The following is a 22,045-nucleotide window of genomic DNA, read 5'->3' as shown; positions in this document are numbered from 1 at the left end:
TTTTTCATTGGATTTTAAATATGATCTGCCTTTGCTTTTATATTTTAAACTAGATCTGTCAGCAAATGGAATAGTGATAATACAGTAACAAAGTATTACCAATCCGATTAAAATCTAAGGAAAAGGAGCGATTGTCTGCTTTGCCTGTATGATTCTGACTTAGTCAGTAGCAGCTGCTGCTTTTTCCACTTCCAAAGTCCTTAGGAATGATAATTTCCTGTTGTCAGCAAAATAGCCTGAACTACTTTTCCAACAGAATGATAACAGCACAAATCTCACCGTGGTTTGTCTAAAAGGCTTAGAGGCTTCAGTGGCTCTTATACACATTTCTTATTTATGTATTACATATCTTTAAAACGGTGAAGCTATCTAGTTTTATTGCTTATGCACACATTAACCCAATTGATTAAAGTTAGTTCCCATTCCTTTGGTCTTTAATTGATTGCTAAGCATTGCTACCTCTCTTTAACTTGACATTACAACAACTTTGTGACTTAAGTAGGGTAAGAGACATTATGTCCATTTTACAGATGAGAAAACTGAAGTTGAGAGTAATTAAAACGTACATTTCTATTTGGGGTGGGGGAGAAAAGATAAAAGTGCGCAAATAGTTAAGTAATGGCATAGCAATAGTTGGGTGTGGTGGCACATGTTTATAGTTCCAGCCACCCAGAGGCTCAACTATTGAGTCTACAGTTCTCTGTTTCAATGTGTTTTGCCAATTTAGCATCTATACTGTAATCCAGAAGATGACATGTTCTGAATAAGAGGTACAGACCAGAGGGACTAAAAGAATGAGAGAGAAGGGTGTTCGAATTGGGATAGCTAGAGAGGGTATCTGAGAAGAGGTGACTCGAGACATGTGTTGGAACCTAATAGGCAGATAAAAGTGAAAAAGAGAATAACATGAGCAAAGATGCAAAGATAGAATGAGAAGGTGTAGTGGGGAATAGCAACAATTATCCATGTAGTCTATAATTCAAAAATAATGCTTGAGGCTGGGCCTGGTGGCTCATACCTGTAATTCCAGCACTTTGGGAGGCCAAGGCAGGTGGATCGCTTGAGCCCAGGAGTTCAAGACTAGCTTGGGCAACATGGTGAAACCCTGTCTCTCACAAAAAAGATACAAAAATTAGGTGGACATGGTGGCGCACACCTGTAGTCCTAGGAACCAGGGAGGCTGAGGTGAGAGGATCTCTTGAGCCCAGGGAGGTCAAGGCTGCAGTGAGCCATGATTGCATCACTGCACTCCAGCCTGGGCGACAGAGACGTTGTCTCAAAAACAAAACAAAACAAAACAAAACAAAACAAAGCAAAAAAAAAAAAAAAAAATCTAGGACTGTTGGTTGGCAACACTTTATAAAAGGTCTTACAGGGTAGATTAAGAAGTGATAAATCACTGCACTCCAGCCTGGGTGACAGAGCGAGACAACGTCTCAAAAAAAAAAAAAAAAAAAAAAAAACCTTTGGAAGTATAAAATAACAAAATGAAAATATTTCCATCTAATGACCTCAGCTTTCTTTGTGAAGTTAGCTCTCTTGGAGCCTGTGGTGAGGGGTGAAGCTTAAAGAGTGTCATAAGATTTAGTAACGTTACCATAGTGAACAAAAAATTGCCAGTCAATGTCATAGACTTAGTTGAGGCTGGAAATCATAAAGTCATTGTAGCCAATAATTTCTTTTTTTTTTTTTTTTTTTTTTGAGACGGAGTCTCGCTCTGTCGCCCAGGCTGGAGTGCAGTGGCGCAATCTGGGCTCACTGCAAGCTCCACCTCCCGGGTTCACGCCATTCTCCTGCCTCAGCCTCTCCGAGTAGCTGGGACTACAGGCGCCCGCCACCACGCCCGGCTAATTTTTTGTATTTTTAGTAGAGACGGGGTTTCATCGTGGTCTCGATCTCCTGACCTCGTGATCCGCCCGCCTCGGCCTCCCAAAGTGCTGGGATTACAAGCGTGAGCCACCGCGCCCGGCCGCCAATAATTTCTTCTATGAATTATATTCAGCAATATAATAGGAGTTCTGGAGCAGGTTTTTAAAAATGGTTGGGTTGATTCCACTTTGGTGATTAGAGAGTTCCTTGGAAAAGAATAATGAGGGGAGGAAAAGCTGGGTAGATTTTGTTGAAAAGAGTTTCAGGAAATGAAATGACAGCTAGGGAGGGGGGATCAAGGAAAATAGAAAACCATGCAGTGAGATCCTTGTCTTATGTCTGCTATTGAGTTCACTCCACTAAAGGATTCCAAAACACTAAATATATAGCTCAAAAAATTGAATATTCAGAAGAGTTTCCAAAAAAGAAAATTAGAAATACAATGTTTAATAGTTGATCTTAAACCTGATATCTTTCTCTCTTCTTTTCGCTCCCTTCTGCCTTCCCATCTTTCCTCCTCCCTTTCCTTTTGTTCCTGTCTTGCTATTTCTTTCCTTTGGCTTTCTCTCATTATCTCCCTCTCTCACTTCCTTTTTTCCAAGAAGCATTTGTTGACTACTTTGATCATATTGAAGGAACTGATTTTATTTTTCACATGGTATACTTTGAACTTTAGATAACTGACTTTATTTATTTTAATAGGTTCTGGCTGATAGATTGTCGACAGATCCAGGAATCCGTTACTTTTGCATCACAAGTATATAGAGAAATTATCTGCGTACCTTATATGGCCAAATTTGTAGTGTTTGCCAAGTCACATGACCCCATTGAAGCCAGGTTGAGGTGTTTCTGCATGACTGATGATAAAGTGGATAAGACCCTTGAACAACAAGAAAATTTTGCTGAGGTGGCCAGAAGCAGGGATGTAGAGGTACTGTACCAAAAATAATAATAATAATTTATGCCATGTTGTTATGCCTGTATTAATAGATTACATTTCAAATATCATTTAATAAATAAAATAATTAAAAAGTGAAAGACAAGTTCACATTTTGGTCAGTTAGAAGGTCAACATCCAAAATCTGCCATTTTTAGCCATTTTGGAGCTATTCAATAGGAATGATCTGTGTATGTGAGAAGGTAAGATGATTCCTTTAAAGATTATTTGAGGAAAAATTATGAGTTATTGATAAACTCAAAGTATGTAAGTGACTGTAGTACTTTAGATGTTTTTAGCTTTCTTTGTTGTCCTTATTTTTTAATAGTAACTAAAACAGTCTGGGAAGTATATCTTTTTGCATAAATGTTGAAGCAGGGTGTCTAGTGCTTTTCTACGTTACTTTTTCTTATTTCAGAATTTTCCATCAGTGTAGGTCTTTGGGCGTTGAAGTCCAGTAACCTGACTTATTGTGGTGTCAAATAAGGGCCACGCAGGCCAGGCGTGGTGGTTCACGCCTGTATTCCCAGCACTTTGGGAGGCCGAGGTGGGTGGATCATCTGAGGTCACCAGTTCGAGACCAACTTGGCCAACATGACAAAACCCTGTCTCTACTAAAAGTACAAAATTAGCCAGGTCCATGCCTGTAATCCCAGCTACTCAGGAGGCTGAGGCAGGAGAATTGCTTGAACCTGGGAGGCGGAGGTTGCAGTGAGCCAAGATCGCACCACTGCACTCCAGCCTGGGCAACAGAGTGAGACTCCGTCTCAAAAAAAAAAAAAAAAATTACCCAAGCATAAGTTTAAATTTAGGATTTAAATGTATTTTGGGTTTGTGGAATAATGGGATACAGTTTTTGGAACTGTATATAATAGGATATAGTTTATAATGGGATACAGTTTTGGAACATTAAATGTCACCATGCATTAAAGATTCCCATTACTAGTAAGAAGAAAGAGTGCTGGACATGCTGTGTCACAGATAGAATGTCAGTTGTCAATTTAAAGATGGTTGTATGTGTATTATAAGAATTTGAAGTTCCAAGTAGTACTACCACTTCTTTGTGTAAACAACAAGTATAATTGCAGCTACTTTATTGTTATTTCTCTCTGTTTTCACTCAGGTGTTAGAAGGAAAACCCATCTACGTTGATTGTTTCGGCAACTTGGTACCATTAACTAAAAGTGGCCAGCATCATATATTCAGTTTTTTTGCCTTCAAAGAAAATAGACTTCCTCTATTTGTCAAGGTAATATATACATGGAATTTTGTGATGCATTTTTTTCAATATCAAGGAAGAATTTGACTTCCTTTAGTAATAGAAAATTTTTGCTTTTCAGTCATCTTCAGAGTTTTCTTTTTAACCATATTTGTAACATTTTACAGCCCTGGGAAACCAATCATTTTTATTTTTGAGGTTCAAAGTCAACCCGAATTTTTATAGACTATATTTAAGGATGAGAACAGGACAAATAATAGCCAACTCATTAATTAGGCACAGTGACCAGTATTTTCCAAATTTGAAGGAAAGCCTATTTATCTATTGTAACTTTTAAATATTTATGCTTAGATTTTAAAATATACGTGAACTTCACAAGTGTGGAGATCAAAAGAGTTCTAAGTGGCAACTTTTTATAATAAAATCTCTCAAAAGACCCAGCATCTCACTTAAGCTAATAAATTATCTGTGATAGAGTTACAGACTTGATATATTTTCATAAATTCATTCAATAAACAGCATGGAGACATTTGTGTGCACCAGGTATTTGTTGTGTCTGCTTAGAGACAACAAATCCCTAATCCAAGTTAGGGATTTGAGGTGATATATGCAAGTTTCATTTTAGATTCCAATCTAAAAGGGACCACATATGAAGGAATAAGAGATTCAGGAAATAAAAAGGAGGTAATAATTCTACTCTGCATTATTTTCCAAACTCATTTTTCTTCTTGTTTCTCACAATTCATTTCACTAATCCAGAGGTCCTAACGCTCAATCCTCTTAGGTATAGGCTGGCTTCTGTCGTTTTTTTTCCAGTCCTACTTTACCTACTCATTTCCAACTGTTCATCAGCAATGACTCTTTTTATTTTAACCCCTTATTATTTTTCCAAACATGTGTCTGCAAACCTCTTATTAAGTTTTCCCAAGATCTCTGCTGAGTCTCTCTTTGTGCCATTTTTGGTTCAATTGTTTTGCCTGACTGATGATAGATTCTTACAGATCACCACATTAAGCAGTAACTGCTCAGGGGTAATGGATCCATTTAACATAGACAGCTATATAATTAAGCTAATGTTTGACATCATTGGTGTGCAGAATCATTCTACAAACAACCCAATACAAAATGAGGGAAGTGCTTCAGTAGACATGTCTCCAAAGAAGATACACAGATGGTCAATAAGCATATGAAGAGATGTTCAACAGCGTAGGGAAATGCAGATCAAAACTATGAAGAGATACCACTCCATACCCATTAGGATTGCTATTATTAAAACAAACAAACAGAAAATAAACAAATGTTGCGAAGGATGTGGACAAATTGGGGCCCTAATGCATTGCTGGTGGAAATGCAAAATAGTGCAGCAACTTTGGAAAACACTAGGGTTTTTCCTCAAAAAGTTAAATATAAAATTAGTATATGATTCAGCAATTTACTTCTCTGTGTACACCCACAAGAATTTAAAGTAGAGACACAATTATTTGCACACCAATGTTCTTAGCAGCATTAGCCATGGTAGCCAAAATGGAAACAACCCAAAAGTCCAAAGGTCCACAAACAAAATGTATACACATGCAATGGAATACTATTCAGCCTTTAAAAGGAAGGAAATTCTAATTTATGCCACAATATGGTAAATGAAATAAGCTAGACACAAAAGGACAAATATTGTATGGTTTCACTTATATGAGGTACCTAGGGTAGTCAAATTCATAAAGAGAGAAAGTATTTTTTTAATTTACTTTTTTGACCTCTCCACAAAGTGAAATAAAGATAGAAAGTAGAAGAGTGGTTGCTAGGGACAGGAGAAGTGGGGAATGGGGAATTATTGTTTAATAGATGCAGAATTTCAGTTAGCAAGATTAACAAGTTCTAAAGATGGAAGGTAGTGATGATTATACAACAATGTGAATGTACTCAATGCCACCAAACTAGACACCTTTTTAGGTTTAATCATTTTTATGATTAAAATGATAAGTTTTATGTTACATATATTTATCACAATTTTTTTAAAAAGGAATGAAATTCTAACACATGATGCAATATGAATGAACTTGGAAAACATTATGCTGAGTAAAATAAGCCAGACACAAATACTATATGGCTCCATTTCTACATGTTCCTAGAATAGGCAAATGTATAGAGACAGAAAGTAGAATAGAGGTTATTAGGGGTGGGCAAGAGGGCAATGGGGAGCTATTGTTCAATGGGGACAGTTTCTGCATAGGATGAAAAACATTCTGGATAGAGGTAATGATTATACAACTTTGTGAATGTGCTTAATGCCGCTGAATTTTCTACCTCAAAATAGTAAAAATGGTAAACTGTATGTCATGTATATTTTACCGTAATTATTTTAAAAGCTGAGTAAGTTCTGAAGATCTAATATACAGCATTAAACTATAGCTAATTGTATGTAATGTATTATATACTTGAAATTCGCTAAGAGAGATCTCAAGTGTTCTCACCACAAAAAAGGGGGATGAGGTGATTGATATGTTAATTAATTTGATACACTAATCATTTCACAAGGTATACATATATCAAATCATCACATTGTACACCTTAAATATATGCAATTTTTGTCTACCATACTTAAATAAGACTGAAAAAGAAAGCTGAATGATTTTTAAAAAGGCTTTCCAAATGGTAATAGGAAAAGAGAAAGGAAATCCTTTGAGTTCTTACCTAGCATTAACAAATGAATTTTACTTTCCCCTTTCAAGCATCATCTAGTTAAAGTAAATACTGCACATCAAATATGGGTGAAGCATGTATGTCTTTCTTGTTCAAGGTACGCGATACGACTCAGGAACCTTGCGGACGACTATCATTTATGAAGGAGCCAAAATCCACAAGAGGCCTGGTGCATCAAGCTATTTGCAACTTAAACATCACATTGCCGATTTATACAAAGGTATTGTAAAATCTGCTATAGTGCAATTCAGGTAGAGTAGGAATTGATTTTTAAATCTTGTTTTAGGTCAGTGCAAAAGTAATGGCAAAAACAGCAATTACTTTTGCACTGATCTAATAAAATGAATACCAACAAAGACTGATTGAAACCACGTGTAATAATCACGTTTGATTCTCTGTCAGATTTACGATTTCCGCTTAAGAAAAAACGTAGTACCACCTGATTTCACGTTAAATGCACTTTGATGCAAAAATTCTATTAATACACATTGGGCATGGAAGTAAGAAAATTTGGCTTCAGATTTAACTTTTTGAAGAAATTTTTAAAACTAATTGGCTTTTCTTCATTATTGTTTTCATGTGCTTTCCTGAGACCATACTAGTACATTTGGCCCTGTGAAAATATTAGAGTTCATCAGCTTCTGTTTACTACCAATTCACAGGTGGCTTACATATTATTAAATTCAGAGTTGCCCTGTGATATTTTATTTTTTCTAAGTAATTAACTATTAATCTTCTAACTTATCATATTTTAAGAGCATATAAACTGCTGTGATGGTGCACACCTGTAGTCCCAGCTACTCTGGAGGCTGAGGTGAGAGGATCACTTGAGCCCAGGAGTTCAAGGGCAGCTTAGGCAACATAATTTGTGTAAATTGTTGTTTAAAATAAAAAATACTAGAAATAGTTGATTAGTAAAAAACATATCGCCATGTTATGAGTAGATTTAAAACATTGTTGAAAAGGAGAAATACATTAATTTCTGACCCCAAGTCTACCTACAGGAATTACTTTCTTTTCAAACCTCTCCCCGTCATGTAATTCCTTGAATACTCTGAAATCAAAGAAGACAACTAAATCAATTAAATTGTTGTGGATAATTTATGTTTCATTCTTTTAAATTTTTTTAACCAATATTTCTTTTGAATAGGAAGCTCCCACATGGCAATCTATAGGTGGATGCAGAAGTTGTCAGTGTCTATATAACAGGTTGGGAAGGGTGATGAGTGGTGACTGCTGAGACCTGGAGGGGAAGTAGGGATATATTTAAAATCCTAAATCTTGACATCACAAAACAAAAAATGTCCTATACTTCTTTTTCCCCACCACAATTGTTAAATTTTATATTTGCTTAATGAATTATTCTTGTAAATAGAGATCAGCCATATAGAGAAAAGCTCATAGCATTAGGTTTGACATTGTAAATTTTTACTAAATGAATAAAATAAAATATTATTTATATATTTAAATATACATGTTATTCCAAGAATTAAAATATAGAAATGGGTATATCAACCCAAATGAGCATAGTTTCATTGTATTTTGATGGTGCAGAATGTATTTTGGGGTTTGTATTGCTGATTAGTAGTGAGTCAGTGGAGGCAGTATGCCAATAAGAACCACAAAGAAACATGTACTGCTGCGGGCAAGCCACCTGAGTGTTAAAGAAAGATGACTGAGCTTTGGCTGATTTCATGAGCTTTCAATGTGCTCTAAGAGAAAGCATTAACTTTATTATTACATTTTATTTCTAAGTCAAGACATACCAGACACAGCTATTAATGCTGTGATAGTCCAGTACAATTTTCTAATTTCTAACTCAAAAAGAAAAAAAAAAACCCAGACATTGTACACTGAAAATATACCTTAGTATTTAGTAGCTCTTGGCTGGGCACCATGGCCCACACCTGTAATCCCAGCACTTTGGGAGACCAAGGCAGGAGGATCGCTTGAGTCAAGTAGTCCAAGACCAGCCTGAGCCACATAGCAAGACCCTGTCTCTATTTAAAAAAAAAAAGAAAAGAAAAGAAAAAAAAGAAAGAATTTAGTTGCTCTTTGTTAGAATAATGCTTCTAAATATTGTCTGTGTATTGAAAATTTTCCACCATATGCTTATTTGTAGCTTTTAATATTTTCAACAATATCTGTAATGATTGGGATATTATCATCACTATTTCTAAAGACAGATGCCATCCAGTTCATTTAAGGTCAAACTTTGAGACTTCTGTGGTGACCTAGTATCTGGAATTAGTATATTTATAATATTGGTTCTTTTGTCTCTTGAATCTATAAACTTTGTATTTAAGCCAATCCTCTTTTCTGCCTGTCTTCTATAAACCGTTAGTAAGAAAAAAGGAATGTGCTGACTGTATGCTTGCCTGTTGATGCTTGTTGAAAGGGTATTTATTTACTCTTTCCTTTTCTTCTAAATACTCTCTACTCTTCCTTCTCTCTTGTTTCCATCTTGCATGGCATCTTGGGGCGGAAAGGAATCAGAGTCAGATCAAGAACAGGAGGAAGAGGTAATTTTATGACAGTGTCACTTGTTAACGGCTGTGTCATTGCTGTAACCACTAATAAGAGCACATAGTTAACCTGTGTTCTTAGAAGGGGTAGGCGGTTCTTCTTAGTAATTAAAGGGGCACAATTTCACTTAACCTCTCTAAGCCTCTGTTTTCTCATCTTGTGGAGCAACTTAAGGGAATAGTAAAGTTTCCCTATAAATTGTTGCCATGTCTCTATGCAATACTATATTTCTCCACCAACTACTGAGAGCTAAACCATTATCTCAGGGGTCCTTAGTCAGAAGACATCTAGTGGTTGAAACTCTTTTTATACTAAGACATTATTAATGTCTTAATTTTTAATTAATTTTTAATTAAATGTCTTAGTACATTAAAAATGTACTAAGACATTATTTGCCTTTTAAACTTCTATATCCTCACAAACTATAGAGGAGTCTTCCAGAGGCTATACTACATGTGATGATATTGCCACTCTGGCAATTAATGGAATGTATGCTTGCATACTCTTAGGTTCTAGCACTTTCTCAGCCTTCATTTGTAATACGGATATCTATTTATACATATCACACACCATCAGAAGTTTTTCAGGCTCCTCAGTAATTTTTGGGATGTAAAGGGGCCCTAAGACCAAAGAGTTTGATAAACACTGAGACCAAAAAACTTTAAGAAGCATATAGTTGATTCCTTAGACTATAATATTATAATGCAGAACTATGCTAATAATAAGAATTTCTTATAAAGTGAGATCTTTACTAAGTGTTGCACATGACTCATCAATATTGATCTCTCACAACCACCTATGAGGTGTTTGTTATTAAATACTACATTATTGATGAAGAAAGCAAGTCTTAGAGAGGTTACCTTGGATAAATAGCTATATGAATTAAACCTGCTTCAATATTTAAAGCAAATGTGTGTTTGTCTCCATTATAAAGATCTGAAAATGCCCAAATATTATAATAGAAATGAAAAACATAATTGGAAACTTAAAATAATATATTTGTTTCTAAGATAGACAGATGCATATGTTATGTTATATGTAAATGTTTTCAAATATACTAGTTTTCTTTTTTTAAATGTTATTCCAATGCACTCAAAATAAAAAATATAATAAATACACTTATACCCACCAGCTTAAAATGTAAGCCCTTATCAGTTCAGAGATGCCCCGGATTCATTTTTTTTCTGATACCCTGCAATGGAGCAGAGTGAGAGGGGTGACTATAGACTCACTGTCCTGCCGCACATAGCCATATACACAACCGACTTAAGACCGAAGTCATTCTTTCCCCCAACTGCACAGTCACTCTTTGCTTCACATACTCCATTTCCTTCCTGTACTCAGTGACCCTACCACCACAGCTGTTAAAAATGACAGGGAAGCCACTTTTGCCATGTTCACAAATCACTTTTTTCTGTTAGATGATTTTCCTACTGAATACTTTCTGAAACTATTTAGGGCAATAGATCCAGTTCATATTCTTTTCAGGATCTGGAATGCTGGCTTATTATTAATGATAATGAAACTACTTCTGTAGAACACATCACCCTAGCGTTGCTGTTTGTCATCCTTTCCTTTTTCTCCACTAAATGGATACTTATTATTCAATACTGACTTCACCCTTTTTCTGACGTATTCCCTAAATATGTATTCCAACATCAAAACCAGCCTGGGTCATATCTTCCCAGGATTAACACGCTAGAAAGGACTTTCTACCTGTAGTGTCTAGAAAACAGAAGATTTTTTTCAAAGTCAGGATAAGAATCATGGAGACTCAGGAAAAACTGTAGCAAATGACTCTGACCTTCCTATAGCTATGGTGTCACCCAACATGTATAATTATGAATAGGAGCTTTTTGTGCACACCAGGGGCTATGAGCCAAGGCAGTATTTGTAACCATTCAATTTATGTATGTTTTCTTTCAGATCGATATGACATCAGAAAAAAGTAAGAATTTAAAGAAAATTGAGTTTGTTTGAAAGCTGGCTACCATAAAAAGAAGCATGAATTAAAATGCAAGCTAGTTGCTATTACTAACCACTATAGTAATTAAATTTTTATATTATCCTTATTAATCATTAATATATTTATAAAAGCAGCTTGGCCAGTTAAATTACAAATATACCTAATTTACGAGCTAATTAGCAGTAAAATGCAATGATTATTCATCTAAGCATTCACTTTCTTTTGACATCCTTGTTAACCCTGGTATTGCTGTTATGCCTGTTTAGAAACCCACCCTACCGTTTTGTCCATTTGTTAACATAACATTGTCATCTCATTATTTTTTAAGCACTGACATGACAGTATCACTTTTTATGTAATGCAATAGTGACTTCTGTAGAGAGCTCATTATTTTGGTAGGATACACCTGCAAAAGTGATACTGTCTAATAGTTCTTAGCTGAAGCTAACCCCGTCCAATGCCTGCCCCCTCCCCCATCACTCTTTTGCACTTTTTACTGTGGTGAAGTGTAACCAACGTCTTTAGAGCTGAGGTCTAACAGACTTCTGTGAAAGCTTTCTGGAAAAAAACCATAAAACAAAAATAAACAAAAATGAAGAGCCAAGAATGCAAAAACTAAACCCCCCTGGATAAAATTACTAATCACAACAGCATGTTATTATAGGGTTAATTTTAAATAATGATGCAAATCCCAAACCTGATCTAGTAGAGAGAGAACTGGTTTTGACAGACCTTAAAAGAGCTATCTTAGAACTCATTTTAGGTTTGTAATATCCAATTAAGATTTTAGTTTGTTAGACTATTTCTAGTGACTCTCTGGCTTCTTGTGTGGAAACTCCAGTTGAATTTTACAGATTTCTGCTTTTGTGCCCCAAATGCTTTTTAAAAATCTGATTTTTAAAGTTTATTGACTATCAATAAACTTTATTTCAGAGTTTATTTTGATTTGCTCTATTTCACAGTATATTCCCAAAATGAGAAAACTTAGAACCATGTTTAATATGCTCATCTGGCCCTACACAATGATCTGAGGGCTTTTTTAAAGTCCTAGGACAATGTAATTTACTACTAAGTTATGGAAGTTGCTTTCAATGAGGCTTACCCTCATGTTAAAGCATTATTCAGATCTAGAATATTTGAGATTCTGGATGTTTTCATTGGTTTATATAATTGAACAAATTTGTATTGGTATAAATTATTTTAATAAATTTATATGTGTAAATTCACATAATGTATCTCCTCAACAAATACAGATTCTTCCAAGAGAAGGCACTTTTGTTTATATGACATATCACATTGCCTTCATTGATTCCTTTTTTTTAAGTGATTTTACTTTATTCTCTCACTTTCTTCTTCAGAACTACTCCATTTATTTAAATGGCCTCTTATTTTGCTCCCCTGATACAAACTAGTAAGAATTAAAAATTAATTCATCCATATGGCTCAATTGTTAAAAAAAAAAAAAAAAAGAAAAAGAATGTTACCATGTTGCTATAATGCCATGGATTTTCCTGAAGGATTTCTAGGTGTTTTGAGTGTTTCAGAAGTTTTAAATACAGACTCAAATTTGCTTTTGTTTTAAAGACAATCATTAAATAATCTTCATCTAGGTATAAACTAATCTCTAAAGAAGTGCTCTGTGGAAGTGATTCTTACCTGAAGTCTTTTTATGAGTACATTTTAGAAGAGTTTACTGAGTTTTCTTCCTTGACCTTAATGGGTGTAAGCCCCCACAACCTAAGCCTCAGTATACCACCTTCAGCAGCTTATGCATGGACTCATAGGGAAATAAGTACACTTCACCACAGTAATGTTTTACATATCTGTTCTAAATTCCCGCCATCCTCCTGCCCATGCGTTTCAGCAAGGCCGCCTCTCCCAGCAGTTTTACTCCACCTTTGCTTTGCATGGAAATAACTTGGCTTACATAAACTGTGTGTGTGTCCCGTGTGACTGTCTCTGACTTGGGTTGCCATGCATCACATTTTAACTTTGGACTCACTTATAAGTTTAATCACAATTATTGTTTCTGTTGTTTTTCTTTCCTTTCCTTTATTTCCCTCCTTGGTCTGTCCATTCTGTGTCTAAACAAGGAGGTTGCTCCAAGGAAAGGACCATGCCTCGTAGCACCAGACTGTTTGTTTCATTGTTAGGTGTGAATTTCCCTTAGATGAAATGCCGGTTTGCAGCTGATTCAGATATATTTTATATAGTGTTTGTATATTGGTAGAACTTAACATACTGAATTTCAGATTTTTATATGATTAAAAATGTATATACATCATTAGATGTTATTCTGAGCTTGCTACTACTGGCTTTCTCCTAGAGGAAATCAACTTTCTGCAATTTCTAATGCTTTTTTTCTTATTTTTTCCCCATGGTTGGTTTTCTTTTTTTTTTTTCAACATTGATCTGTAACATCTGAACAATCTTGAGATATCTCTGTGTAATTTCACTGCGTTCTTTGTTTTGATATGTAGTGTTTTTGTGTGTGTGTATGTGCGTCTTGTTTTAGCTTTGTTGTACGTGTGGATGTGCTACAAGTGAGAAAAATTAAGCAAGTTATTTCCTGCTCATTTTTCCTTTTCAGTTGTTTTTTTTTTTTCGTTAGCCTTGCTTTGCTCTTGTACCCTGAGGCCTTGTGGATCTACCATTCCCAGCCCATTTTGTTGCCCCTCCCACCACCACCACAGGAAAAGACGCTGTGTCGTTTCAGTCCTGATTACATTTGCCAATATCTTTTTTGATTTCCATTTTACTTTCAATGTTTTTCATTCACATCAAAGATGATGAGACAGAATCTACAGAAACATCTGTCCTGAAAAGTCACCTGGTTAATGAAGTTCCTGTCCTAGCAAGTCCGGACTTGCTCTCTGAAGTTTCTGAGATGAAACAAGATTTGATCAAAATGACCGCCATCTTGACCACAGATGTGTCTGATAAGGCAGGTTCTATTAAAGTGAAGGAGCTGGTGAAGGCTGCTGAGGAAGAGCCAGGAGAGCCTTTTGAAATCGTTGAAAGAGTTAAAGAGGACTTAGAGAAAGTGAATGAAATCCTGAGAAGTGGAACCTGCACAAGAGATGAAAGCAGTGTGCAGAGCTCTCGGTCTGAGAGAGGATTAGTGGAAGAGGAATGGGTTATTGTCAGTGATGAGGAAATAGAAGAGGCTAGGCAAAAAGCACCTTTAGAAATCACTGAATATCCATGTGTAGAAGTTAGAATAGATAAAGAGATGAAAGGAAAAGTAGAGAAAGACTCAACTGGGCTAGTGAACTACCTTACTGACGATCTGAATTCCTCTGTGCCTCTTCCCAAAGAGCAGCTACAGACAGTTCAAGATAAGGCAGGGAAGAAATGTGAGGCTCTGGCTGTTGGCAGAAGCTCTGAAAAGGAAGGGAAAGACATACCCCCAGATGAGACACAGAGTACACAGAAACAGCACAAACCAAGCTTGGGAATAAAGAAGCCAGTAAGAAGGAAATTAAAAGAAAAGCAGAAACAAAAAGAGGAAGGTTTACAAGCTAGTGCAGAGAAAGCTGAAATTAAAAAAGGTAGTTCAGAAGAGTCATTAGATGAAGACCCAGGTTTAGCCCCTGAACCCCTTCCCACTGTCAAGGCCACATCTCCTTTGATAGAAGAAACTCCCATTGGTTCCATAAAGGACAAAGTAAAGGCCCTTCAGAAGCGAGTGGAAGATGAACAGAAAGGTCGAAGCAAGTTGCCCATCAGAGTCAAAGGCAAGGAGGACGTGCCAAAAAAGACCACCCACAGGACACCTCCAGCTGCGTCACCCTCTCTGAAGTCAGAGAGACATGCGCCAGGGTCTCCCTCCTCTAAAACAGAAAGACACTCTGCTCTTTCCTCTTCTGCAAAAACTGAAAGACACCCTCCAGTATCACCATCAAGTAAAACTGAGAAACACTCACCTGTGTCACCCTCTGCAAAAATGGAAAGACATTCACCTGTGTCATCATCGAGTAAAACTGAGAAACACTCACCTGTATCACCCTCGACAAAAACTGAAAGGCACTCTCCTTTGTCATCTACAAAATCAGAAAGACACCCACCTGTTTCGCCTTCAGGCAAAACAGACAAACGTCCACCTGTATCGCCCTCCGGGAGAACAGAAAAACACCCGCCAGTATCGCCTGGGAGAACAGAAAAACGCTTGCCTGTTTCACCCTCCGGAAGAACGGACAAGCACCAACCTGCATCAACAGCTGGCAAAACTGAGAAGCACCTGCCTGTGTCACCTTCTGGCAAAACAGAAAAGCAACCACCTGTATCCCCCACCTCAAAAACAGAGAGGATCGAGGAAACCATGTCTGTTCGGGAGCTGATGAAGGCTTTCCAGTCAGGTCAGGACCCTTCTAAACATAAAACTGGACTCTTTGAGCACAAATCAGCAAAACAAAAGCAGCCACAGGAGAAAGGTAAAGTTCGGGTAGAAAAAGAAAAGGGGCCGATACTAACCCAGAGAGAAACCCAGAAAACAGAGAATCAGACAATCAAACGAGGCCAGAGACTCCCAGTAACGGGCACAGCAGAATCCAAAAGAGGAGTTCGTGTTTCCTCCATAGGAGTTAAGAAAGAAGATGCAGCTGGAGGAAAGGAGAAAATTCTCAGCCACAAAATACCTGAACCTGTTCAGTCAGTGCCTGAAGAAGAAAGCCACAGAGAGAGCAAAGTCCCCAAAGAAAAGATGGCTGATGAGCAGGGAGACATGGATCTACAGATCAGCCCAGATAGGAAAACCTCCACTGACTTCTCCGAGGTCATTAAGCAGGAGTTGGAAGACAATGACAAATACCAACAATTCCGCCTGAGTGAGGAGACAGAAAAGGCACAGCTTCACTTAGACCAAGTACTCACTAGTCCTTTCAACACAACATTTCCACTCGACTACATGAAAGATGAGTTCCTTCCGGCTCTGTCTTTACAAAGCGGTGCTTTAGATGGCAGTTCTGAAAGCCTAAAGAATGAGGGGGTAGCCGGCTCTCCGTGTGGCAGCCTGATGGAGGGGACCCCTCAGATTAGTTCAGAAGAAAGCTATAAGCATGAGGGCCTAGCAGAGACCCCTGAGACGAGCCCAGAAAGCCTTTCTTTCTCACCAAAGAAAAGTGAGGAGCAAACTGGGGAAACAAAGGAAAGCACCAAGATAGAAACCACCACAGAAATTCATTCAGAAAAAGAGCATCCCACAACCAAAGACGTTACTGGTGGCTCTGAAGAGCGAGGTGCCACAGTCACTGAGGACTCAGAGACCTCTACTGAGAGTTTTCAGAAAGAGGCCACTCTAGGCTCTCCCAAAGACACAAGCCCTAAAAGAGAAGATGACTGCACAGGCAGCTGTAGTGTAGCATTAGCTAAAGAGACACCTGCAGGACTGACTGAGGAGGCGGCCTGTGATGCAGGTCAACGTACCTTTGGTAGTTCAGCCCACAAGACACAAACTGATAGTGAGGCTCAGGAATCCACAGCCACCTCAGACGAGACAAAGGCCTTGCCGCTGCCTGAGGCTTCTGTAAAGACAGATACAGGAACTGAATCAAAGCCTCAGGGAGTCATTAGAAGTCCCCAAGGGTTAGAACTTGCACTCCCTAGCCGAGATAGCGAAGTCCTCAGCGCTGTGGCTGATGACTCATTAGCAGTGAGCCACAAAGACTCGCTGGAAGCCAGCCCTGTGCTAGAAGATAACTCTTCACACAAAACCCCTGATTCTCTGGAGCCAAGTCCTCTGAAAGAATCCCCTTGCCGTGACTCTCTGGAAAGCAGCCCTGTTGAACCAAAGATGAAGGCTGGAATTTTTCCAAGTCACTTTCCTCTTCCTGCAGCTGTTGCCAAAACAGAACTCTTGATGGAAGTGGCCTCTGTGCGGTCCCGGCTACTCCGAGACCCCGACGGCAGCGCTGAGGATGACAGTCTTGAGCAGACATCGCTCATGGAGAGCTCAGGGAAAAGCCCCCTTTCTCCTGACACCCCCAGCTCTGAAGAAGTCAGCTATGAGGTTACACCCAAAACCACAGATGTAAGTACACCAAAACCAGCTGTGATTCATGAATGTGCAGAGGAGGATGATTCAGAAAACGGGGAGAAAAAGAGGTTCACACCTGAAGAGGAGATGTTTAAAATGGTAACCAAAATCAAAATGTTTGATGAACTTGAACAAGAAGCAAAGCAGAAAAGGGACTACAAAAAAGAACCCAAACAAGAAGAATCTTCTTCATCTTCTGACCCAGATGCTGACTGTTCAGTAGACGTGGATGAACCAAAACATACAGGCAGTGGGGAGAATGAAAGTGCTGTCCCTGTGTTAGTAACTTCGGAGAGCAGGAAGGTGTCTTCCTCCTCAGAAAGTGAACCTGAGTTGGCACAGCTAAAAAAAGGTGCTGACTCAGGCCTTTTACCAGAACCAGTGATTCGAGTACAACCTCCTTCTCCACTTCCATCAAGCATGGACTCCAATTCCAGTCCAGAAGAAGTACAATTCCAGCCTATCGTTTCCAAACAATATACTTTCAAGATGAATGAAGATACTCAGGAAGAGCCAGGTAAATCAGAAGAAGAAAAAGATTCTGAATCCCATTTAGCTGAAGACAGTCATGCTGTGTCCACTGAGGCTGCAGACAGGTCTTATGATAAGCTAAACAGAGACACTGATCAGCCAAAAATCTGTGATGGCCATGGATGTGAGGCCATGAGTCCTAGCAGCTCAGCCGCTCCTGTCTCTTCAGGTCTACAGAGTCCAACTGGTGATGATGTTGATGAACAGCCAGTCATCTATAAAGAATCATTAGCTCTCCAAGGCACTCATGAAAAAGACACAGAAGGAGAAGAGCTTGATGTTTCTAGAGCAGAATCTCCACGAGCAGATTGCCCCAGTGAAACCTTTTCATCTTCATCCTCTTTGCTTCATTGTTCAGTAACTGAAGGAAAAGAATTAGATGAAGACATATCTGCCACATCTTCTATTCAAAAAACAGAGGTCACAAAAACTGATGAAACATTTGAGAACTTACCAAAGGACTGCCCCTCTCAAGACTCATCCATTACTACTCAAACAGATAGATTTTCCATGGATGTTCCCGTGTCTGACCTAGCTGAGACTGATGAAATCTATGATCCCCAAATCACTAGCCCTTATGAAAATGTCCCTTCCCAATCTTTTTTCTCTAGTGAAGAAAGCAAAACCCAAATAGATGCAAATCACACCACAAGTTTTCACTCTTCTGAAGTGTATTCTGTTACCATCACATCCCCTGTTGAAGACGTTGTAGTGGCAAGCTCCTCTAGTGGAACTATTTTAAGCAAAGAATCTAATTTTGAGGGCCAGGACATAAAAATGGAATCCCAACAGGAAAGTACCTCGTGGGAAATGCAATCAGACAGTGTCTCTTCGTCTTTCGAGCCTACTGTGTCCGCTACAACAGCAGTTGTTGGTGAACAAATAAGCAAAGTCATCATCACGAAAACTGATGTGGATTCTGATTCTTGGAGTGAAATTCGGGAAGATGATGAGGCCTTTGAGGCTCGTGTGAAAGAGGAAGAGCAAAAGATATTTGGTTTGATGGTAGACAGACAATCACAGGGTACCACCCCTGACACCACTCCTGCTAGGACCCCAACTGAAGAGGGGACCCCAACAAGTGAGCAAAACCCATTTCTGTTTCAGGAAGGAAAATTGTTTGAAATGACCCGAAGTGGTGCCATTGATATGACCAAAAGGTCCTATGCAGATGAAAGTTTTCACTTTTTCCAAATTGGTCAAGAATCCAGGGAAGAGACTCTCTCTGAAGATGTGAAAGAAGGGGCTACTGGGGCTGAGCCCCTACCACTGGAGACATCAGCTGAATCACTAGCACTTTCAGAATCAAAAGAAACAGTGGATGATGAGGCAGAGTTACTTCCAGATGACCTGAGTGAGGAAGTAGAGGAAATACCTGCATCAGATGCTCAACTTAACTCCCAAATGGGGATTTCAGCCTCCACTGAAACACCTACAAAAGAGGCTGTTAGTGTAGGGACCAACGACCTCCCCACCGTGCAAACGGGTGATATATCTCCTCTGTCTGGTGTAAAGCAGATATCCTGCCCCGACTCTTCTGAACCAGCTGTACAAGTCCAGTTAGATTTTTCCACACTCACCAGGTCTGTTTATTCAGATAGGGGTGATGATTCTCCCGATTCTTCCCCAGAAGAACAGAAATCAGTAATTGAGATTCCTACTGCACCCATGGAGAATGTGCCTTCTACTGAAAGCAAATCCAAAATTCCTGTAAGGACTATGCCCATTTCCACCCCAGCACCTCCATCTGCAGAGTATGAGAGTTCACTTTCTGAAGACTTTCTATCCAGTGTAGATGAGGAAAATAAGGAGGATGAAGCAAAACCAAAGTCCAAACTCCCTGTCAAAGTACCCCTCCACAGAGTTGAACAGCAGCTCTCAGATCTAGACACCTCTGTCCAGAAGACAGTGGCTCCTCAGGGACAGGACATGACAAGCATTGCACCAGATAATAGAAGCAAATCTGAATCTGACGCTAGTTCTTTGGACTCAAAGACCAAATGCCCAGTAAAAACCAGAAGTTACACTGACACAGAAACAGAGAGCAGAGAGAGGGCAGAGGAACTTGAATTAGAATCAGAAGAAGGGGCCACAAGACCAAAGATACTTACATCCCGATTGCCAGTTAAGAGCAGAAGCACTACATCTTCCTGCAGGGGGGGCACGAGCCCCACAAAAGAAAGTAAGGAGCATTTCTTTGACCTTTACAGAAATTCCATAGAATTCTTTGAGGAGATTAGTGATGAGGCTTCCAAGTTAGTGGATAGGCTGACACAGTCAGAGAGGGAGCAGGAAATAGTTTCAGACGATGAAAGTAGTAGTGCCCTGGAAGTATCAGTAATTGAAAATCTGCCACCTGTTGAGACCGAGCACTCAGTTCCTGAGGACATCTTTGACACAAGGCCCATTTGGGATGAGTCTATTGAGACTCTGATTGAACGCATCCCTGATGAAAATGGCCATGACCATGCTGAAGGTATTTGCCAGCCACCGGGATTCCCTGTGCTACGCATGTCATAAAATTGATATAGTTTTTTGTATGTTTGTTTTATTTGATGATTTGTGTCTCATTTTCTTTAAGCTTTCTGTAGTGGCTAATGTGTTTGTGTAAGCCCTTTGTGTTTTGTGCTTTCTTTGTATACTCTTGTCTAAGAAAACAATCTCAAGATTGAGTAATGAGAATGCTTATGGAAAACATAAACATAATAACCAGGCAACAGTGATCTTGCCTTTCTTTAGCCTCTGCACGTAATAAGGCCATGCGAGCTTTGAGTTTTGTTGTTCTGAAGTCCCAAGCTTAGACTCAAATTAAGCACTTTTGCACATAAATATATTGTATTTTGTTTCATAGTATGAAGACTCATTGCTTTTCTTCTTACCTTTGCATACTTTAAAATAATTTGTACTTACAATTTTGTAATCATTAGGAAGCCATTTGCTTGAGAAGATTTCACATAACATGAAATTCTAATTGTTGTGGATCTGTTTTTGATTCAGAAAGGTTGGATTTCAGATACCATTGGTAAATACTTTAAGCAAACAAACCTAAGGTAAAAATATGCTTTTCATTTATGTGGTAGATGAATGTGGAATATACTCTCATTAGATGCAGCAGACAACAAAAACTCAAACTTTGCACAGTTTAAGTTGACTGTGAGGGGATGATGGCTCTTTGACTTATAAAAAAGGAAACCATAGATGGCTCTGAAACGTAGCCTGTGTTCTTCCAGTATCTCTACAATGAAGACTGTCATTCTTAAATTGAAGTTATACAAAATTTCCTATACCATGGTCTAAAATGCTGCCTATCAATCAGTGGGAGTTAAACATGAATGGGAAAATTATAGTTTATAGGAGTGAGTAGTATATAAGCTTAATAGCAAGAAGGCAGAAACTTTGCCCGAAAGACATATATGCATACAGATACAATATACACATAAAAATGCATATGCTTTTATCCTCGTTTCTCCAAGGTCACCAGGACCAAATGCTGTTTCTGGCCACACTAATCAGGATGGCCTGATCAGCTCATGATCAACATCTCTTGTGAATCTCTGATGTGATTCCTTTCAGATATGACCTGGAAATGATCTATCCCTCCACAAGCAATAATAGGAGGTCCTAGCCAATTGCTCCACTTCTGCATCCCATTTATGATTTCTCTGGTGTTTCATGAACAAGATGGTGGTCTTCTTGGTGGGCAGTATTCTCTCCAATAATTTAAAAGAAAAGTCATAAGATTACTAGAAATCAGCAACTTATATAATTATGTCTAGTAACTAGTCTTGATTAAAGAGATATGGAAGCAGATGGTTTTCATGATTCATATTAGATCTATTCCCCATTCCACCCCAGAAATCAGACACACAATATGATCTGAAATGTAGTATCTAGTTTGCGCTTTCAAATATTTGGAGAAGTGACTTCCTTTCTTTGAATGAATCAGTACTGTGGTTCCTCTCCTGTCATAGACAACCTTTGGCCATTCTGTTTTTGACCTTCTCCAGATCCACAGGATGAGCAGGAACGGATCGAGGAAAGGCTGGCTTATATTGCTGATCACCTTGGCTTCAGCTGGACAGGTAAAAAGAATGTGACCCAGGTTTTCAACAAAACCTGACATAGATGCATCAGTCAAGTGTCATTCACAGCATAAAAGGTACCCCCCACCTTCTTGAGAAAGAATATATGAAAAGAAGAATAAACTAAGAACTAGAAAACCTGGGCTCTGCATCAGCTAATGGTATAGCCCAGGGCAGGCCTTTT

General features: G+C 38.5%; 1 protein-coding gene across 38 annotated transcripts in view; it reads left to right on the top strand.

Moving 5' to 3' along the window:
• ANK2 (ankyrin 2) overlaps window positions 1-22,045 on the top strand; it is a 719,880-nt gene that overhangs the window by 675,201 nt on the left and 22,634 nt on the right. For 32 of the 38 annotated variants that reach the window (XM_055274818.1, XM_055274823.1, XM_055274814.1 and 29 more), the window contains 6 exons: window positions 2,572-2,800; window positions 3,930-4,055; window positions 6,820-6,942; window positions 9,212-9,244; window positions 11,175-11,196; window positions 21,787-21,861. In XM_055274818.1, coding sequence (XP_055130793.1) covers window positions 2,572-2,800; window positions 3,930-4,055; window positions 6,820-6,942; window positions 9,212-9,244; window positions 11,175-11,196; window positions 21,787-21,861 — 608 coding nt within the window. Of the gene's footprint in view, window positions 1-2,571; window positions 2,801-3,929; window positions 4,056-6,819; window positions 6,943-9,211; window positions 9,245-11,174; window positions 11,197-14,000; window positions 20,256-21,786; window positions 21,862-22,045 lie in introns of all 38 variants that reach the window. The other 6 variants (XM_063637963.1, XM_055274791.2, XM_055274790.2 and 3 more) reach the window with 1 other exon arrangement.

This window comes from Symphalangus syndactylus, chromosome 4 (genome assembly GCF_028878055.3).
Source record: "Symphalangus syndactylus isolate Jambi chromosome 4, NHGRI_mSymSyn1-v2.1_pri, whole genome shotgun sequence".
Taxonomy (NCBI): Eukaryota; Metazoa; Chordata; class Mammalia; order Primates; family Hylobatidae; genus Symphalangus; species Symphalangus syndactylus.
The sequence above is the reverse complement of the archived record's forward strand: the minus strand, read 5'-3'. Positions and strand labels throughout refer to the sequence as shown.